Source organism: Artemia sp. Qi Xiang Cuo, chromosome 13 (genome assembly GCF_049724085.1).
Source record: "Artemia sp. Qi Xiang Cuo chromosome 13, ASM4972408v1, whole genome shotgun sequence".
NCBI classification, from domain to species: Eukaryota; Metazoa; Arthropoda; class Branchiopoda; order Anostraca; family Artemiidae; genus Artemia; species Artemia sp. Qi Xiang Cuo.
Window position 1 is genome coordinate 65,022,909 of NC_142806.1, and position 22,918 is coordinate 65,045,826.

The window sequence follows — 22,918 nt, forward strand, 5'->3', positions numbered from 1 at the left end:
TTAGAACATTTCATTTCATGGCCTGAAAATTTTTACCGTTTGAATTTCCCTTGTGTTCTCACAGTTTTTATTGTTTGTCTAATAATTTTTCTTAGTCAACAAGACTCGGGGTGGTTTACCAAAATTGCACAAGCTTGGATTAAAAACCTATATAAAACTTAATACCTATTCTATGGTACCCTTGATGTGAAAAAGAAATAAGATATACATATTTTAACAAGTAAGCATAATTAGAGACGTCAAGCAAAACGTAATACCCATTCTATGGTACCCTTGATGTGAAAAGGAGTTATACGTATATATATATATATATATATATATATATATATATATATATATATATATATATATATATTTATATATATAGATATATATATATATATGAACCAGAAAGCATAATTAGAGACATCAAGCAAAACGTAATAGCTTTTCTATGTTACCCTTGATGTGAAAAAGAAACAATATTCTGAACAAAATTCGGGGACTCTTTATTAGAAATTGTTTTAGTTTTTTTTTTTTTTTTTTTTTTTTTTTTTTTTTTTTTTTTTTGCTTGTTTTCTGTCCTGTTGGCAACCTTGGCTGAGTTGAATATGAATTTCAAGAAATAAAAAAAAAATAGCAGAAAAACAAATTCAAGTGAGTATGTACGAGCTTCATTAACGATGAATAAAAAAAGCTGCAAGATAAGACAAAAGAGGAGAGTGAAAGCGTGCGCAAAAAATCAATAATATTGTGCAAAGATGTAATGGATCACTGGTTGCGGATTGGTGAATAAATAGGGACTATTGAGAAGGCTAGCCGTGAAAGATGGATTTTAGTAAAGCTGTGAAGGTTAGAAAAAATGGACTGCATGCAGAAAGCTAGACTCGGGAAAACGTCCCTTGTGCCTTTCAGTGTGGTCGGACATGGTTATAAGGAGGAAGGGCTCAGGACTTTTATTCTTTTATCCTGATACAATGCTTCTTACTAGATTCAAATTTGTCTCTAAGCACTTTCGGAAAACTGGTATATCCAGACCAGAGAGGTTTTTTTTCAATTGGAAGTACTGAAGTGCTCTAAGATTTCTGTCCTAGTTAAGATCAGTTAGAAAAACAAGGAATATTTCTTAGAACTCTTAAAAGTACCAATTAGTTAATCTTAGTTATAGTAGTTTCGGGGGGATAGGAATAGAATAAGGAGGAGCTAAGTTTAGTAAGTGGATGTTAAGGCTATTTGAAGTTTGATATGTTCACTTTCGTGGTTGGATCGTTGACTTTATCATCAAAATAGGCAAGCATTCCAAAATTGTTGGTTTTAATATTTTATAAGAAATACCAAGGATCGACAAGCCATCGGTCAATTCCTACTTCAGACCTATGGTCATTAACTATCCAATAGTGTTGTGTAATCCCAATTGCGTTCATATTAAATAGAGAGGACGTCATAATATATATGTTCCTTCATCGCGTCTGATTCGAAAAGCAGGAAATTTGGATATTTGCTACATAATCTTCGAATTCTAATGTTGGATTTGGTTAATCATGATAAAGTTAACGATAAAAAAAAAAGCAAAATTCGTCCGAATAACGTCCGGAATAGCAGAGAAGGAGGCAAAATATATATTTTTACATGGCTTTTTATTTGAAAGGAGGGAGATTACAGTATATGTAAAATAATCTTTGAGACTTGATTTCTGCCGCACCTTATAATTGCGGTTAAAAAATCCAAGGCTTTTCACTGGTTAGCCTAGGCAAGTTTAAGCAAGATATTTGCCTTCTAAAGGACACTAAATATCTTTGAATGTGTGTGAATACAATATAATGGGCGATGGTTCCAGTTACCAAAATTCCGGTATCAATACTGGGCTTAATTTTAACCAGTCATTCAAAAAGCATTCTCAAACTCTTGAAAAACTACCACAGGTGTAACATGGCATACCTTGGTGAGATTGGAATTTTTTCTTTCTTTCTCTCGGGTCTAAAAATCCGGCCTGTGTTCTAAATCCAACAGCCAGGAAATTTTCAAAGGTCGGGTAAGGTTGTTTGCTAAAGCTTTGGAATTCATCTGAAATGGCTTTAATTGTGCTTATTAGAATATCCAAAAGACAAATATTCGATTCAGCGGGTTTTTATTTTTATTTACAAGAATGGATGGCAAAACCACTGGCAAAGAGATATTGGCATGACGTTGCTGGGAGATAGATCAGAGCCACCCCTTCCCCTTATATGTTTATGTTTTTTCTATCCTGATTTTATGTAGGCCTCATATACTCCGTCTATGTATTACTTGTTCAAATTTACATCCCTCCCCCCGTCCCCCCCCTACGTATAATTGTGTGTATTTGCCTGATTTTGAATGAACAGGTAAATTGTACAGAGGCGGTTTTAGAAGAGGGACTGAAGAGGCACTTGGCCCGGGAGAAGAAATTTTAGGGGTGCAAAATTTTAAATAAATAATCTAACCTGTATAATCAAGTTTTAATTTTTGAAAGCTTGTTTTTAGTAGAATAAAGTAGAGGCCACAGTGTTTTTAAATTTGTGGAAGACGGGTGGGGGGCTAATCAACATTTTGCCCTGGGCAAAAGTGGCCATAACAGCCAATGAACGCACTCTGTTCTCAAAGCCTACTGCATGTGTCAACATTATAATATTCGGCGCTATTATTATTAATCAATGGAATATACGAAAGGCTTCAAAATGAAAAAAAAATTATTGCTTCCTAGATTATGAAAGATATATCTAAAAAAAGGCTTAAATAAAGTTACCCTCGATACAATTAACGCTTTACTGAAAACTGAGCGAACAGGCTTTGATTTTTTTAAAGATTTGTCCTCAAATTTGAGACTAAAAATCGTCTATATTATGACTGGTAAACAGGGCCGTATCCAGGATTTTTGTTCGGGGGGTGGGGAGGGAGGTTTACCCGATTTTTTCCCGTGGACTTTGTCTAACATCCTCGAGCAACACTAATTTAGCTCGAGACCATTATTCCACCCCTTACGAACTAGGGCGCGTCCAGTAGGCACACTAGGCATACTTTCGTTTCTTTAAAGTTTTTTTTTTTTTTTTTTTTTTTTTTTTTTTTTTTTTTTTAAGGCAAAGCAAAAACAATACAAGTATTTACATACAGTTAAATACTACAAGTTTTTTTTTCTTTTTTTTTAGACAGCAAAAACAGTTAACGCAAAAAGAAGCAAAATAGTAGAAGTAGTCTATATATTTTTTAGTTGTTTTTTTTTTAGCTAAAAGTAAGGGCGAATATCGATAAAACGAAATCCAGGCGACGATTTTTCTTCCCTGCAAAAATGTCGATGACCTTGTAAGGGCAGATGTCAACGTCCCTATGGACTGCAAGGGGGGCTATGCCACTCAATCGTTCTTCTCCTGTTGAATTTCTCAGCCAGGTTCTGAGCCTTCTGAGCGTTGAGAAACTTCTTTCCGGAGTAGCAGTGCTAACAGGTAACGTCGTAAGAACAGCCAGAAGAAGAAAAAAATTTGGAAAAAAGGTGACTTCGCATGCCTGAAGCGAAGACACAGCACAAGTAGGCCTCTCTGATACCGGAACATTCTCTCACTTGATGCGCCATAGCTAAATTTCTTGCTTCAGACAGTCTGGCTCGGGAAGAATATCGCCATACAATTCAACCAATGACTCCAGTTTTAATGCCTTCAGATCGACAGAAACAATTTTGGCAGGAGAAAGGACGCTGAGATTTGACAGCAGTTTCTGGTGAAGCACAAATCGTTGTTTCAGCTCGGAAGTGAAGTGGTCCAGGAAAGGAATAAAGAGCGAGGTTCTATAGTGGTTTAGAAGGTCTGGAACGTCTGCATGCATACTCCGGCCACCTCTCGTCCTTGGACGAGTCATCTTCAGTCCTAAGTCGCTGGCAAAACGCTGAGCTTCGTCGAAAATAGACGTGAAAGCAGTAGCAGCATTTCCTCGCATTTCCTTTGTTTTTGAAAGGACGGTTTCCGCGTGCCTGCATGCAGCTGCCAAATCACAGTCAACTGACTGAAGAGTCTTGCACAGTGGAAGCGTAAGGCAGAAAAGCTCTTTGACCACGTGGAGACACGCAACAAATTGCGACTGGTTCGTCGTGGTTGGTTCTAGTGTGCGTGATTCAGAAGCTTCAACGATGGTTCCAGTTCCCTTCAGATCCACAAGTGTAGATGAATGCTCCGCAGACGTCCCGCTAACGCCACTGTCAGAAACATCCCTGGTCCGCTTGGGCATGAAAAACGACGTAATGTCACACTTCCTCTTCATGTTGAAAATCGCTCTTCTCTTATCCAAGTCCGAAATTGAACTGAACTGACAATCTTGCACTCTTATAACATTTACCTCGAGCCCCCATTAATCCTAATTTACTATGCAAGGTCAAGTGAACATGGGGTTACCTAATTGCGTAAGCTGATCACAACCGTTTTTCCCACAAAATTGCAATAGGATTTTTGTATGCCACAAAATGCAATAGGATAATAGCGCATATTATCCCTAATTTACTATTCAAGGTCAGGTGAACATGGGGTTTTCTACGGTTACCTAATTGCGTAAGCTGATCAGAACCGTTTACCCACAAAATGCAATAGGATTTAGTGTGGAACATATTTTTTTTCTGGTAAGGTTTTGTCTTTACAGGTATTTTTAGACTAATTTTCGACTCGGTCAAAAATTTCGGGTGGGGGTTCAAACCGGGTAAACCCTCCCCCCCCCGTGATACGGCCTTGCTGGTGAAAGACTATTGGGGACGTCATGAATTAGTCTTATATTTTTCTTTTATTACTCTAAAATGTCATGCAATATTTTTCCCTATTATATGGTTATTCATGGGTATTTGCTGAGCAAGGGTTGGCTGATTTAGCATTATGTACAGAGAATCTAACACTTTTGATAAAGAATCTTATTTTGAACCTTTGAACCTTTAAAAAATGTGTCTGATTCTTTAGCCTACGTTTTTTCTGCTTATCTGTTTCTATTTTCGTTTTTTTCGTGTTTCTATTCTGTTTCTATTTTCTAGTTCTCTCTTTCTTTTTTTTAGTTTTTCTGTTTCTACAAGAACATTCTTTTTTGTATGGGCTTTTTGTTTTCAATAGAGTACCAGTTTTTATAGTTCTACTGATATAGGGAAATATCTTGAGTCAGTTATTTGAGCTTATTTCGTAGATATATCTTGCATAATCTGCGAAGCAGGAATTTTTGTTCCTTTAAGTTTAAACTTGGCTCTTAGTTCTAATAAGAATTTTTTTACTATTTATAATTAGATGAAATATATGAAAGGCTACAAAAGTTTAAATTTCTAAAAAGATGGTTCGTCAAGTAAAAAAAAGAACTGTGTCAACAATTATATTTGATAAAAAGTAATTAACATGATTCTTTTACTTAGCGCATCAGATATTTTAATTCTTTAAGAATCAGTTTTTTTAATAATTACTTTAATTATAATATAAATTACAAGTATGCACCGACTATTATTTACTAAGCCAACCGACCTGCAACAAAAGCAGAATCACAAAACACTAAGCACAAAACACTACAGAAACACAGCGGAAAGACTTAAATTATGCAATAAAATATGTTGATTTTTGAACTCAAGACATCGATTTACATAAGGATAACCTACTTAATAGCTTACCACAAAATCTTGTTGACTAATATTATTAGCTTAAGAATATAGACTATTATCCTCTGTTGTAATAACTCATATCAGAATTGCTTAATGTTTATTTATGTGTTTTTTTTTCTATGTAAATTTGTTGTCTTGCTTTTCTTCTCTCGAACGCTTCAAACTAGAAAGTAATTGTCAAGAATTGAAATAGAAATATTTTTTTCAAACACGTTTTCAAAATTGACCATATATACATACATATATATATATATATATATATATATATATATATATATATATATATATATATATATATATATATATATATATATATATATATATTATCTCACTGATTTCATACTAGATCATATTAATTGTTACTAATTAACAAGTTTGATAATAAATATTTAAACAAAATAATTCTGATAAAATAATTTTAGTGATAACATAAGAGCTAAGTATAGAAAACCACCATAGTAACCCTTCAAGGACTTATTCAAGCAAAAAAATTGTATTTTCTAAGCTTCGAACCATGGCCATGGCCAAGACACCATCGCCACTGACTTGTTTTAAAACCGCTGCGCTATCAAGTGTTGCATAATTGTGCTTGTTTTGCATTGTTTTTGTGTCCTGTCAGCCTTTTATGTTGTTTTATTTATACAAAGGTATCATACGAGAGGGGAATTGGGACAAGTAGCATTTCACTGTCATCGGAAGTGCATATACTGATAGAATTAGGAAGTAATTGAACACTCGAAATTGAGCTCACAAATTTAGCTGAGTTGGGAAAAAAAGTTAATAATATAATAAAGGAAAAAGAATGAGTAAAACCTCAATAGTAGAAAAAATGGGATGGGTGAAAACGAGAAAAAGATAGAAAATACTATAATAGTAAAATAGCACAAAATTTTCCTTGTAAAAAGCTACTGAAACAAGAAAGAACTGCCTGCTTTATTGATACCACTGCAAACAACCCTTTGAATTTGGGTATACTCTGACGTGATTTATCCAGCATCAGGAAATACTAACAAAAACCCACACAATATCCCAAAAACAGCCGAGGTGTGGCAATGATTTGATACTAACAAAAACCCACACAATATCCCAAAAACAGCCGAGGTGTGGCCATGATTTGATTACTAATACCAAGTCTGAATTTTCGAAAAAAAGATTTTCAAAGAGAGCGAGGAGACTGAAAGATAATTAAAAATTAGGAAGTAAATTTGAACTTGAATGAGCATAGAATACAAATCAAATAGATTTAGATAAAGTCAAAATTTCGAAAAATTCGAAATAAAGCAAAAGTTGAAATGAATTTATTGAAATGAACTTCAAATAAAATTAGAGAATAAAGGTAAATATTTTTCAGAATCTTCTCTATTGCCAGTAAATAAACAAACTTTAAAAACAGGTCACTGTTCAATGTACCTATGGTATTTTATTTTATAGATCTAATTCCTATCAATCAATTCTTATGGATTATCATCAGGGGTGGATCAAATAATTCATATTTAAGTCCCCTACAAAATGTTCGAATAATTCGTCAACTATGAAGAAGAAAGTTCAGAAAAGGTTACAATATTTTTTATTCGAAATAAATATGAAACAAACAACGTACAGAATGTTTTTTTCCAAAAAAATTTGTGTATAGTTTCCCCAAGATCCTCAGTTCAAAATTTCAATTTCAGTCAACTTCAATAATGAAGAAATCCCAAAGACTCGTGGCCCTTGGCTTTTATTTTTGTCGTTTGGGGTAGGATGGACCCATAAATCTCTGGATCGAGGATCAGGCTTCAAAGGCTCATTGCCTCCATACACCTAAAAACTAAACAAAACTAATCGTTCAAGCCTTTGGCTTGGGTTGTAATTCTTTGTTATCATGTTTTATTAATGAAACTTTCAGGCTCATTTTCAGGTAATCAAAACGAAATTTCGTAAAAAAAATATATAAATTAGGGAAAAAATGTCAATTCTGGTTCAACGGAGGTATACGACCAACCTTTACAAGTTTTGGCAATTTTAAGTGACAGCAAAGAAATATTAAATTATAATATCCACTATAAGAGTAGTATTCGTACTGTTGGAGGGGTCGTGAAGCTTTTTTTATGTTCGTAGTAATTTTGAAATCAAATCTTAAAGTACCAATGACATCAAAATAAAAAAAAATTTGCCCTCTGGACCCGTCTTAGCAAGAATGTATCCAGTACTTTTTTTTTGGGGGGGGGGTGTACAAAAAAACTTTAAAAGGCGCATAATCTTTGTTTATATTCATTTTTATTACGTTTTTTCGCGTTGGACAAAGATTTTTATTTGGAGAGGGGGGTTCAAACCCCCTAACCTCCTTCCCTGGATATGGCCTTGCGTCTTAAGAATATTCATACCTAAAAATTGTGAGGTTTGTAGGGCAAACACCACGCATCTTTGACAAAAACATTTTACAGATTTTTTTTTCAAAAAAAAAAAAATAATATTAACGATCTGTGGATTCCCAAATACAACTATATTTTCAAAGAGAAACTCTACCCTATTGACTTGTTTTGTGCCATGTGATTTTAGCTTATTTTTTGCTGATTTTTCAAACACGTTTTCTTTCTTTTTTTTATTGGTGCCCACTAATGCCAAAAACTACGTTGCCGAATATGAATATATTTTTCATCCAAAAATGTATTCCCGATTTTTTCTTTGTTTTTAAGATAAATATGGCTGTGGAAGTTTCCAGGTTAGGTTAGGTCCAATGCCGCTTTCTAGGGCTATAATGAGAGAAAGATTGAAATGGCTAGTGCACGTTCTGTGGATGAAGGATGACGGATTGCAGAAGACTGTCCTTTTCGGCCAACCGTTTTAGGCTAAACGGAAAGCAGGTCGTCCGTGGTTGGGGTGGGAGGATTTGGAAAAGAAAGATTTAAGAAAAACGGGAACTTTCCGGGAGGGTGCAAAGAGGCCTTGAATAGATTAGGTTGGAGGAGGAGCGTGTGTAGCTGTGTTGACCTCTGGTGGCTTGGTGCTGCGGTGGGTTGCTAGTGGTATTAGTAGTAAGTTTTTACTTAATCAATTCAAACAATCAGATATCAATATCACTTTAAGGAGTTTTGAGGGATAATTTTGGCTGAGGTACGAGGCAAGAAAGCTGCCAAACTTACAGTTAGTAGACATTTAGCATGTAGACAAAAGTTGAAAAAAAATTTGGAATTCCAAAAAAATGGTACCTTGTAACCTTACCTTAATAATTAGTAGCTTCCCAGATAGTTTGTTTGGAGAGTAACCAAAAAAGCAGAAAGCACCTAGATTTACATGAAATTTGGTAAACAGGTACCTATGCTCACAGAGACTAACTCCGAGATTTGTTAAACTGAAGCCTAAAGAATTAATTTAACGAATAATTTAATTCTTATAATCGATAGAATTTGTTTTAATTTTAATGGTTATAAGCGAGATGATATGTTGGACATATGTCATTTGCAGTCTAGGCGCTGGTAGGTTTCTAAGTTTCAAAGTTTGGGTAATCCCCGTGCTACCATTTGATGTGGTCGATAGGGAGGAGAAAGGCTGTTTAAATTGGATTGATATCTTAAATATCATTTCAGGGAGTTTAAATATGCTAAAATACCAAATTTGTAGCACTTTGTAGCACATTTATACCAAGTATAATTGTATATGGTTTCCTATAATCACTAAATCGGAAAGATTGTTTCTCTTTCCGCTAAAACGGGTAGGGAACGATAAGTTTTTCAAATGAAATCTGCCAAGGGGCCATTCTGGAAATTCCGGCTTAATTGCTGATTGAAGGTGATATTCTGTGGTCTTTTTAGAATATTTTTTAACTAAGAGAATCGTTGCCTGCAGAGGCAGCTGTTTAATTCATTTTGAGTGAAATCTTGCTGATAAAAAGAAAATAATTTTTTCACCTTCATCCGAAATAGAAGCGAACCAAATATATTACTACTACTACTAAAAAATTCACTCCAGTAGTAATCCGCCAAGGGCCAACACAGCTCCGTGGTCTCTTCTTCTGCCCTAATCTATTCAAAGCTTCGCTCTTTATACGAGCGAAGCTCTTTATTCGCTCTTTATACTCTCGTACCATGAACTTGTGATATCCTTTAAATCTCTTTTTGTGACCTTGTCCCACCCCGTTCGGGGATGACTTGTTTTTCATTTTGCCCCGGATGGGTGGCCAGAAGCAACAAATGTTGGCAATCTGTCTTCCTTCATCCGTTAAACGTGTCCTATCCATCTCAACCGTTTTTTCATTGTAGCTCTAGAAAGTTGGATAGAATACAAATTCATGTGGAAAACTTTTGTCAGGGTTCGTGACTTCCTGCTGCTGGACTGACATTCAATTCCTGACAAATCTCATCATAAATTAGTTTTGCATTATTTTTTAGAAATATCCTATTGAAATACGACATAGCAAAATAATGGAGGACAAATTTATAGCCCTCGTGTTCCTACCTCCTACTCAGGAGCGGCGATTGCAGGGGACTCGGTAGTTTTCCAGTTAAATGACGTTTCTGTGGTTTGATTGAAAAATTGAAAAATTCTCCCATTGGATTTCAAAAATACACTCCCCCCCCCCCCCGATTTTTCGAGAATTGACGCCAGTGCTCCTAGCTTGAATAATATATTCGTTTTTATTGTGCATGATACTTGTGTTTCGAAAGTAATTTATGTTTTATTTACAACATAATATACAAACATACAACACAAAATAATATGTAGCTTAAAAAATATATCAAGGAACGGGACACTGTGATCTATAAAACAGACCAATATAAATTACTAAAACCGTGCAGTCTTCCTTAACATCGCAAGCAACTTCAAGGCAGTTCTCTTAACTATAGAAATAGGATTCTTTTTTTTCTTTATATATATATATATATATATATATATATATATATATATATATATATATATATATATATATATATATATATATATATATATATATATAAATCACAGCCTCTACGGACAAGTAAATACAACTATAATATAAACAATACTGCACAATATTGTGTGCCTCATACCAAAGCAAATTCTGGAAGAACATAAGAAGATACGCCCGATTGCTGTTCTTAGGCCTGGCTCAATCTGAAATAATAATCTAATGCCCAAGGAGTCTAAATTCCAGTTTAGACTCCATCAAAAAAGAGAAGTCGCCTTAAAAAGCATCAACTCAAGGATTAGCAATGAACCACTTAAACATTTTAACAAATAAGTTTGGACTAATGTAGCTAACTTTATTAAGATTATCTTATTAATCGGCTGACATGTGCACTGACTGTTCCTGGGCCTGGTTTAGATGATTCTGGTTTTTGATGACACGTCCCTTATGAACCCAGAAAAAAAAAATCTTAAGTCAACATAAGTAAAGAGAAGCTTAAAAGCTTGACAAGGAGCCAGTTTCGTTAACAGTTTATAATAAGTTTGGATAATGTATATTCATAATTCTTATTTTGTGTCTTTAATCACTTATTTCCGATTTATTGCTCAAAATTTTGCCTTTTCTTCTCCCTCAGGATTCCAAATTAAGATCCGCTGCAGCGTTGTCATGCTCAGCGGAAATTTTCGCTCCCCACTTGCCTTTCTTTTTTCACGCTTGTCCTTGTAACAAAACATTAAATAAGACTCAATTTGGCAGAAGAGATCATACTAGCACAAAGAACAATTCTTTTGTCTTGCATTTAGACTTGAATGCCTGTGCGTGCTTATTTTTTTTTTTTTTTTTTTTTTTATGCTGGCCCATAGTACAATAGATCCTTGGATGAAAAGATCATTTTTTGCATGTTTTTGCTTTGTTCTTCCTCTTCTTCCTAATTTTGCATGCCATTTAAAATCACTTTATTTTTCAGAGTTTCCAGAGCTGCTTTTTAGCTGAGTTGATTGCTCTTCGCATGCATCTTCGTTATGATTTGTCTCTTTTTTAATCAACTACTTTGAACTTTTACGTTGTTTTTATTTGTTTTGTTTCGATTTATAACTTTGACCAAATTTACTTTCACGTTCTCTTCTATTTATTGTTGATTGTTTTTATATGAAACTTGTATATGGTTCTGTGATTACATCTTGGACTTGTATTTCCTCTTTCTTTCTGTTTAGGTAAATATAAAGTATGAGGTAGACAAAAATAGCTACAAAAATGATGACTCCAATGAATATGAAGAAATATATATTCTGCTCCAACCCAATCATCTGAAAAAGAAAATCGGCATGAGATATATTGTTAAAACGTGGCTCATAGGGAAAGTGGAACACTAGAACTTTTACCCTGATCAATGCATGTTTAGTGGTACTTGCAACTAAGGCTAGAAATATTTCCTAAAGCGCTATATAGATATCATGGTTGCAATGGTAGCAACATTGGGTTGGGAATCCTTTGTCCGAGGGGCACGGATTCGATCCCTATCATAGCCGGTTATTTGGTTTGGGACGGGGGTCAGTGGCGTGACTCTGTAAGCTCAGCTACAATCGACCCAGCTCTATATGGGTACCTGGATAAATCTTGAGAAGGTAACCAAGAAGGGTATGTGAAAGCATAGGATGGATGGTCCCAACCCTCTCCATTTCCAATTCGTGGCTGAAGGGCCACGAAACGGAGATCAGCACCGCCGGGTTGGACCTTGAGGGTCTAGTGCCGTCATACTTACTTACTTTCTTTTTAACGATTGCTGCAAGCTAGTAAAGAACGAACCGCGGACCATAGTGACCAAAAATTAATATGTATTAAGAGTGATGCACCTCTTGAGGCTTAATGTTCCTCGTGCATATTTTTGGGGTGCTAATCCCGAAGGGCCTCGGAATGGAGATCAGCACCACCGGGTTGAACCTTGAGGGTCTAGTGCCGTCATACTTACTTTCTTTTTAACGATTGCTGCAAGCTAGTAAAGAACGAACCACGGACCATAGTGACCAAAAATTAATATGTATTAAGAGTGATGCACCTCATGAGGCTTAATGTTTTTCGTGCATATTTTTGGGGTGCTAATCCTTCGGTTTTAATGCTTCAGCTTAAAATGTTGATTTTGCTGTCGTTTGGTAGCTGAGATTCAGTTTTATCCATTTACCAATTTATATTTATTTAAAGTTTGTTTTTCATTTTATTAGATAGAAAAATATATTGAAAACTGGTTAAAAATCGTTGAAATAGGGAAATTTTTCTATTTTTAAGCAAGTTCAAATCATTCTCTAAGATTGAATTTAATTAATACCATAATTTTGCCTCGGTGAATGAGTAGATCTGGTCCTACCAAACCCAACGACGTAAGTATCTTGACCTTTCGGCGTAAGTTACAGCTATAGACTTTTCCCAAAATTGCATTTATCACAAGGAACATAAGCCGTAAATAATTTGTAGTCGCGTTTAAATCTACGAGCAATACATCCGCTCAAATCTACAAACTGTACAATTATACCTTGAGGCTTCAATTCAAAGAAGGATTCTATACCATGCTTTAATGTAAACTTGTGTCAGGGGTCTGTCTTTAATCAGTGATGAGTCATGGGATGGGATAAAATTAATACATGCTAATATGTCTTCATACAAGGAAAATGCATAATAACTACTGGGAATTATCACACCGTGGATTAAATTCGCGGAGAAATAAATACGTCGAGTGTGTTTTAAATCCCTGTCAAATATATGCAGGAACTCTAGAATGTTAGAAAATTTATTTATTTATTAAGCCTAATACATGTATTTGAACGGGGATTAACTGAAGGCCTTAATCTTTTTGATTTTAAGAAGATTTTCTATGACTTACCATCCTCTGGAATATTTTAAGATAGGCCTACTAGACAAAACATAATTTTTCAAAACATAAATTAATAAATGTTCCGTTGTATGCATAACCAATTCTATGAGCGACAGAGCATGCGCGAAGTAAGTCGGGGCCAGTTTTTCAACAATCTGCTGTCTGTGCATGTTGCGCTTTTTATCCAGTCCTTAGATTTTTCGTTTTTTTCTGTTTTTGGAATAAAAACAATTGGAAAGGACATGCTTTGGAAAAATGTAGCTTGGAGAGTTGTTCAAGCATTTCTGGCCTAACGACCAGAAGCCACTGTTGGAGGGCCTTTCGGGCATATGCCTCCCTTCCCCCAGCAATCTCAATAGGATTTTTTAACATATTTAGAATCTCTGAAATAAGTGTCTTTGTGCGCGCCTGATCGGCATTTTTGGTGTATTTTCGTATTTTCATATGTTTGTGCTTATATAATATATTTGTATTTCTCCCTATATCGCAAAAAGAAACATAAATAAATAGTTTGTATCAAATTTACTTGAAGCAGCTTCGTTATAGAGAATTAGGAGAGGATTGCTGTGCAAGACAGTCGCAAAAGAAGTTTGCAGTCGTTTCCCAAATCTACCCCTTTTTTTAATTATATCTTGATAGTATTATCCTATAATATCTGTTGGGGTTCTTGCCCTTTTTTATCAGATAAATGTCTCTTTTCTTTTTTACAGAGATTTACGTACAATATAGTTTTAATTTAAAAGTTAAAAGCTGGGAGAGGCTATCTTGGTTTCTGCTTATTAATTAAATAAAATTAAAACAAGATTTTTCAACTGAAAGTAAGGAGCAACATTAAAAATGAAAACGAACAGAAATTATTACGTATATGAGGGGGCTCGTCCCTTGTTCAATACCTCGCTCTTTACGCTAAAGTTCGAATTTTGTTCGAATCACAAACCCCTAAATCACAAAGATCGTTTAATTAGATTAAATAGCTCTTTTGAAAGCACTAATAAAAACTTTAGCGTAAAGATCGAGGTATTGACTAGGGGGCGAATCCCCTCATATACGTTATAATTTCTGTTCGTTTTAAGTTTCAATGTTGCTCCTTAATTTCAATTAAAGAAATTTGTTTTTTTATTTAATTTCTGGTCGTTTTTTTAAATAATGCTGGGAAATCCGGCGCCCTTTCATAGAAATGTCCCATCCCTCATGTAAAAGTCCTCCATGGAAACGTAAAATCTTTCCAAAGCACCCCCTCCTCCGAACCCCCCCCCCTCCACGAGAAAAAATCCCTCGTGGAAACGTCTGTATGCTTCCCAATAACTAATACTATATGTAAACAATGAACAAAGTTCATAACATGCAACCCTTCCCCCGGGACCCGTGGGGGATAAAGTCATCCTCAAAAAATATTTATTAGATTTTTCACTATGCTGAACAAAATGGTTATCTCAAGATTTTGATGAGGTGACTTCTGAAAAAAATGAGCTTGGGAGGGGGCCAAGTTGCTCTCCAATTTTTTTGGTCACTTAAAAAGGGCATTAGAACTTTTAATTTCCGTTCGAATGAGCTCTCTCACGATATTCTAAGACCACTGGATCGATACGATCACCCCTGGGAAAAACAAAAAAAAAGAAAAAAAACAAATAAACACGCATCTGTGATCTTTCTTCTGGCCAAAAAAAAATACAAAATTCCACATTTTTGCAGATAGATAAGATAAGATAGATAAGTTTTATTCTTCATTAGATACACATACAATATTACATGTTATTATTCCCCCAAAGGCTCATTGGCCTGTACAAAGGGGGAAGACATATGAATTGCTTACTCAGAGATGAAAAACAAAAGAAAATTTAAAATGATCACAAACCGAATGAGTGGCACCCTCGATCTGATTCAGGCAACTTATTCCAAACAATATGACACGCCATTAGAGGATTAAAATCTGACCTTATGCAAGGAGTAAATGGAACTTGAACATGAAGGATCTTGATACCTCTACAGTAGGGTTTTCTGATACGCTGAATCTCATGGTGTGATTTTCATTAAGATTTTATCACTTTTAGTGGGTGTTTCCCCCTTTTTTCGAAAATAACACAATTTTTTTCAGGATCGTAACTTTTGATGGGTAAGACTAAACTTGATGAAGCTTATATATTTGAAATGAGCATGAAAACCCAATTCTTTTGTTGTATCTACTAGTATCAAAATTCTGTTTTTTTTTAATTTCGGTTACTATCGAGCCGGGTCGCTCCTTACTTATATTTCGTTACCACGAACTGTTTGATTTCGCAACAGGGAAGAAATTGGTATGAAATTCTATTTTTATATAGCTAAATCGGGTCATTGAAAAAAAATTATGCGCAAGGCAAGTTGAATTTAGAGCTGCACTACATTCTATTAGATCATCGTGTCACAAAGGCGACCTTACCTTTTTGGTAAAGATGCTTTTCAAGTTCTGTTCCCTGCTAGACTTGATATTGATTAAATAGAAAAATAACAAGTTTTTTTAACTGAAAGTAAGGAACGACGTTAAAACTTAAAAAGAACAGAAATTATTCCGTATGTGAAAGGGGCTGCCCCAAGGGCGAATCCAGGATTTTTTTTCGGGGGGGGGGGTTACTAATTTTTGACTTTTTCGGGGGGGGGGTTACTAATTTTTGACTCAGTTTTCGACTAATTTTACTGATTTTTACCTAGGTTTTACTAATTTTCGACTTATTTTCGACTCGGTCAAAAAAATTTTTTTTTTTGGGGGGGGGGGGTTCAAACCGGGTAACCCCTCCCCGGGATACGGCCTTGGGCTGCCCCCTCCTCAACGCCTCGCTCTTTACGTTAAAGTTTGACTTTCTCACAACTCTATTTTTTTAAACAATAAAAAACTTTAGCGTAAAGAGCGAGGCGTTGAGGAGGGGACAGCCCCTTTCACATACGGAATAGTTTCTGTTCGTTTTAAGTTTTAGCGTCGTTCTTAACTTTCAGTTTAAAAAACTTGTTTTTTTTTATTTAATTGTGAATGTTTTTGAATTAATGCAGGTTTTGATTTTGGCTCACCGTACATGAATAATTAAAACAAAATTTGCATATTAATTTTACTTTTATTTGGTTAAATGGCTTTCTTGAAACTTGTTTAATTTTATTTACGAACGTATTTATTAGTAATAAATATACGTAACTTGCGAATTAACTTACGTAACGAACTTCTATATTCATATATTTTTAATACGTATATTAGGGGGTTCGTCCCCTATTCAATACCTTGCTCTTTAAGCTAAAGTTCGAATTATGTACCAATTCTTTAAAAATGACCGCTTAATCACAAAGGCCGTTAATTAGAATAAATAGCTCTTATGAAAGTACTAAAAAATCTCTGGCTTAAAGAGCGAGGTATTGACTAGGGGGTGAACCCCCTAACCCCCTGTGGTGAACCCCCTGTGTAATATTTTCTGTTAGTTTTAAGTTTTGATGTTGCTGCTTGCTTTCAGTTGAAAAACTTGTTTTTATTCATTTAATTTCTGATCTTTTTTTAAATAATGCTGGGAAATCCGGCGTCCCCATTATAGCAATGTCCCTTCCCTCTTGCAAAATTCCTTCATGGAAAGATCCTCCCACATTACCCCCGACCCCCCCCCCCCCCCGATACCAGAAAAAATCCCCCTGAAAACGTTTTTATACTTCCCAATAACCAATACTGTATGTTAACATTGGGTAAAGTTCATAACTTTCAGCCCTCCCCCCGGGGACTTCGGGGGATTGAGTCATCCTAAAAGACATAGTTATCATATTTTCGCCCATGCTGAACAAAATGGATATCTCGAAATTTTAATCGGGTGACTTTGGGAAAAAACTAAATGTGGGAGGGGGCCTAGTTGCCCTCCATTTTTTGGTCACTTCAAAAGGGCACTAGAACTTTTAATTTCCGTTCTAATGAGCCCTCCCCTATATTCTAGGACCACTGGGTTGATACTATCACCCCTGAAAAAAAAAAAAAAAACGCATCCGTGATCATACCACATTTTTGTAGATAGGAGCTTGAAACCTGTACAGTAAGGTTCTCTGATACGCTGAATATGATGGTGTGATTTTCATTAAGGCTCTATAACTTTTAGAGGGTCTTTCCCCCTTTTTTTTACTCAGCCTCGTCGGTTTGCGTCCGAATCAAAGAAGATCAAATCTTTCGCATAAGGAATATCTAATACCTATTTAAAGGTAATGCTATGGAATTGGTCATTTTGGAGGATAGGTAGGTGTGATCTCGACATGGAATTGTTTCGTTCCGTTAAATATGTAGACAATTTTCTGGACGACAGAATATGCGTAAAATAAGGTCTGTGTGTAAATGCTCTGTGTGTTCCATTTTTTTTCACTGTGGAACGCATGGAGAGAGGAGGTTTTCAGGAATATGCCTCCCTTCTCAAAATATTTTCTTAGTTTCCCAGATATTTTATCCCTTCCCCTAAATATGTCCCCCCCCCCCTGAAGTAAATTCCTTTGGAGTTTAATTTACTCCACAGTATTATAAGGAAACTCGTTAGACTACTAAATTCAATGTTTTTATTTTTTAGTTCACTAGTTGTGTTTTCCGGGAAGAATTTATCGATTATTCAAAATTATTGCGCATAATTTCTAGTTCAACGTTGTAGGTCTTAGTCAAGAATTAAGTAGCTCAAAATTTAAGTAGCATTGTGAATGCATATTAAAGAAACTAAAATCTCGGAATGAGCGCATAGATAAGGATTTCGATAAAGCTATTACATGCTAAGCACCGGAAAATAATATATGTCAAATCCTGAATGAATATATTATTTTTAAGAAATAAAAAAAGATTCCATTGAAAAAACTAATAGCAGTAAACCACGTAAGATGAATTGAAGTCATCTGTAGCTTGCGCAATCTATGGATTAAATTGATGTAAATAAAACTTCTCAGGCCAAAAAATAGAAGTTTACATCAAAATTTGCTTGTATCTCTTTTTTTTTTTTTTTTTTTACGAAACTTTCTTTAGTTTTCAGATGTGAAACTTCACCGCCCTTGGAAGAGGTTTTCTCTCAGGAACGAAAACTTAATATGTTTTACTAAAACGAGCTGATTAGAAATTTTTTAATTTAATATGTACCTGATAGAACAGGTTAGAATATAAATTTTCAATCTTTAGCACGTAATTCTGTGTTTTATCAAGTCGCTAATTATTGGTTCCTCGCAATTTTAACACGGAGTACAATTATAATCTAAATAAATTACACTATAGCCACTTTTAACTTCAAAGCGAATTTTTTTTTTTCGTTTAACAAATGTCAAGTGTGGCCCGAACTTTTTGGCATGAACAAACGGAAAAATTACAACAGTAAGATAGCAACAATAATAAAAGCATATGAATCGGGTAAATTTATATAAAAAAAACTGAATTTTTGTTTTATTATAATAAATATAGAGTGTGACCCAAAAGAATTACAAAAGAAAGTTAATGAAAATAATGAAGCATATACATGGAGAAATTTTGTAAAAAAATCAAACGTAAATTTTTTTTATTACAACATATATTAAATATGGTCCAAGCCTTTTGGTACAAACATAACTTACAATAATAAGATAATAACGAGAATTTAAGTATGAAGATTGAGAAAGTTAAAAATAAAAGTTGAATTTTTCTTTATTAAATTAAAACAGCAAGTTAATATTGCTACAGTAAACAATAAAGAGTAATAACAACAGTTATTACACACAGTGAACGATTATTACTCAACGACAAAAATAATACACAATTAGCAATAGCAACTGAGAGAATAATAATAAAGCATATAAATTAGAGAAGAGTGGGGAAAAAGGAAGGTATAGTTTTGCATTGTTTTGAGCAACATACTCAGAAGCAATAAATAACTAGAAAATTGATCATTTAGTTTTTGATATAAGAGGAAGTAAATAGCATATCCCCTGAAAACTATGTCGCCATGCCATACAACTATAGTTAGTTTTTGAGTAATGGTTATTATTTTTAAGTGTGAAATTCTATTTTTATATTGGTTTTAAGAACAATTTTTTTAATTAGTTTTTCTTACGTAAAATTTTGAATTTTTCGCACTGAAAGTTGTTGAAAGTTTAATTTTGCTCCCATTGTAACTTTTAGATTGAATTCAAAGACATACACTCTTTTTTATGCATTTTTACGCCTATTTCATTTGTGATTCTGAATTTGAAGACGTACTTTTTCTTTTTTTACGCATTTTTGCACTTAGTTTATCTGTAAAATCTTGCCTCGGTGCCCAATTTGACTTATTATTGAACTTTGAAAATTTGGCCAGAATCTTTTTATCAACCATAGTGTTTCTACAATTTAATTTTTGTATTATACCAAATTTTAAGTATATTTACCAAAGTTATGAGATACGGTCGTTGTATAGCTTATTAAAGAATGATCACCATACACTACAATTTAAGCTACCAAAGTCCATTAACTAAGCCCCCCCCCTCCAAAATCTATAGCGTGACAACCATGATTTACTGCTTGAATCTTGCAATGAAATGTCACACAAATATATGGATTGAGGGGGGATAAACAGCCTGAAGGACCCCCTCCCTCGTCTTTAGTGCTCAAAATGTCTTTTTGAATCACATGTTTTCAAATAACCTAATATTACTTGTTTAATGTGATCAACTTTAAAAAACGCAGTCATGACTATAAAATTTTTGAAATTATCATCCTTTCTACGCGCCAGAGGGTGGAATTGCCCGTCTTTATACTGAAAAATTGAACAAGAAAAATTTAACCCTAGAATGCTACCAAATATTTAATGTTTGATGTTAAAAACAGCTGAAATTATTTTCATTTTTCTAACATGCGTTTTCTTTCCTAAAAGGGAGCATGGGTCTTATTTCTATTGTTGCTCCCCCTACTAATTAAAACATAGATTTCCTTGATTTGTCCTTTTAGTGACGTTCTAAACGTTCATGTGCTCGTTTCCTCTCGGAAATCATTAGTCTTATTTTAATTCTTAGGTTATTTCAATTTCTGCAATTCTCGATTGCATCAAGTCTTAAGATCAGTTGTGTCTCAGGAATGGAGGGGTGCGTTGTTGCTCCTAACTTTCTCCGGCGATTGATAAAATGTAAGCCAAACGTAAAAATTTAGTTAAAATCATTGCTTTGATTTGGTTCGGGAATAAAACTGGCATGATCAAGGATTGATTTGATAAAATATACGAAAAACAGACCTCCTTTGGTCCAAACCCTTCCTTAAAATACACTTACAAAATAGTTTCTTATAACAGGACACTAGGCTCTAGTTGAATTAGTGTTCAATTGAGGGGTTACTAAGCTCCAAAATTTCTCTAGAAGAACATTCGTTAAACTACCAGGTCTACCTTATTGGTAAATTTATAACTTTCCAAAGGTTTTAAAATAAATAAAGCGTTTTAAAATAAATATTTATTTGCAATCTAAGCAACTTTGTTTGTTTCGTAGACGGCGGTATGGCTGGAAGGATTTCAATTCTAGCTAGGAATTAATTTAAAAAAAACAATATTTTTTAACTGAACGTAAGGAACGACGTTAAAACTTAAAACGAACAGAAATTATTCCGTATATGAAAGGGACTGTCCCCTCCTCAACGTCTCGCTATTTACGCTAAAGGTTTTATTAAAAAAAAAATATCGTTGTGAGAAAGTCAAACTTTAGCGTAAAGAGCGAGGCGTTGAGGAGGGACAGCCCCTTTCATATACGGAATAATTTGTGTTCGTTTTAAGTTTTAACGTCGTTCCTTACTTTCAGTTAAAAAAACTTGTTTTTTTTTCTATTTAATTTTTGAACGTTTTTGAATTATTGCAGGTTTTGATTTTTGCTCACCGTACATGAATAATCAAAACAAAATTTGCATATTAATTTCACTTTTAGTTGGTTAAATGGCTTTCTCGAAACTTGTTTAATTTTATTTACGAACGTTTTTAATAGTAATAAATATACGTAACTTACGAATTAACTTACGTAACGAAATTTTATATTCATATAGTTTTAATACGTATATTAGGAGGTTCACCCCCTAGTCAATACCTTGCTCTTTAAGCTAAAGTTAGAATTTTCTTCCAATTCTTGAAAAATGACCGGTTTATCACAAAGGCCGTTAATTAGAATAAATAGCTCTTATGAAAGTACTAAAAAATATTGGGCTTAAAGAGCGAGGTATTGACTAGGGGGTGAACCCAAACATATACGTAATATTTTTTGTTCGTTTTAAGTTTTAATGTTGCTGCTTACTTTCAGTTGCAGAACTTGTTTTTTTTTATTTAATTTCTGATCTTTTTTTTAAATAATGCTGGGAAACCCGGCGTCCCCTTCATAGCAATGCCCCTTCCCCCGTGAAAACTTCTTCCGTGTAAAAATCCCCATATAGCCCCCGACTCACCCCCACCCCCTACCAGAAAAAAACCCCCCTGAAAACGTCTGTATACTTCCCAATAACCAATACTATATGTTAACATTGGGTAAAGTTCATAACTTTCAGCCCCCCCCCCCCGAGGACTTCGGGGGATTAAGTCATCCTAAATGACATAGTTACAATATTTTCGAAGATGCTGAACAAAATGGCTATCTCAAAATTTTGGATCGGGTGACTTTGGGAAAAAATGAGCGTGGGTGGGGGCCTAGTTGCCCTCCATTTTTATGGTCACTTAAAAAGGGCACTAGAACTATTAATTTCAGTTCCAATGAGCCCCCCCCAGGATATTCTAGGACCAATGGGTCGATACGATCACCCCTGGGGAAAAAAAATAAATAAACACGCATCCGTGATCTTTCTTCTGGCAAAAAATGCAAAATTCCACACTTTTGTAGATAGGAGTTTGAAACCTCTACAGTAGGGTTCTCTGATACGTTAAGTCTGATGGTGTGATTTTCATTAAGGTTCTATAACTTTTAGGGGGTCTTTCCCTCTTTTCTCAAAAATCAACCAAATTTTCTCAGGCGCGTAACTTTTGATGGGTAAAACTAAACTTGATGAAACTTATATATTTGAAATCAGCATTAAAATTTGATTCTTTTGATGTATCTCTTAATATCAAAATCCCGTTTTCTAGAGTTTCGGTTACCATTGAGCCGGGTCGCTCCTTACTTACAGTTCGTTACCACGAACTGTTTGATGGAGAAATTTGATATTGGAGGTTTAAAAACAATTTGGGATCTAAATAAATTTTTATTAGCAAATTTTGTCTAATCTGTTCTTAAAATGCAGTTAAGCAAATTCTTTATAACCAAAGGCTTAAGAAATCCCCCAATTTTGAGGACTTCCCCACCAGTTCATTTGTATGTCATAGGCCGGGCAATAGCACTGCCTCAGTAAAGAGCAATGTGAGCACAGTGCATTGTTATTACTTTTTGTTAGAACCAGGGCACTTCCTATTGAATGAGTCGTCGTAGAAACTTCGAAAAGGAATCATTTGGTTGGAAATTGGGAGTTCCAGTGCCCTTTTTAATAGTCGGAAGTGATTGAAGGGTGACCAGCTCTCCCCCACCCACGCCCATCCTTTCCCCAAAAAAATCCAATCAAAATATTGAGATAATCATTTTGTTCAGCGTAGTTGAAAGGTCCAGTAATTATTTCTTTGAGGATGAC

General features: G+C 34.6%; 1 protein-coding gene and 1 long non-coding RNA gene across 3 annotated transcripts in view; one reads left to right on the forward strand and one right to left on the reverse strand.

Annotated features, from left to right (window-relative positions):
- Positions 1-11,569, forward strand: part of Pi3K68D (phosphatidylinositol-4-phosphate 3-kinase catalytic subunit Pi3K68D) — a 236,708-nt gene extending 225,139 nt beyond the window's left edge. For both annotated transcript variants that reach the window (XM_089099478.1, XM_089099477.1), the window contains exon 23: positions 11,434-11,569. In XM_089099478.1, coding sequence (XP_088955604.1) covers positions 11,434-11,455 — 22 coding nt within the window. In that variant the 3' untranslated portion in view covers positions 11,456-11,569. The remainder of the gene's footprint in view (positions 1-11,433) is intronic.
- The window catches only part of LOC148945553 (uncharacterized), a 40,203-nt gene continuing 27,802 nt past the window's right edge, over positions 10,518-22,918 (reverse strand). The window contains exon 2 of the long non-coding RNA XR_016142767.1: positions 10,518-11,773. This is a non-coding gene — a long non-coding RNA (uncharacterized LOC148945553). The remainder of the gene's footprint in view (positions 11,774-22,918) is intronic.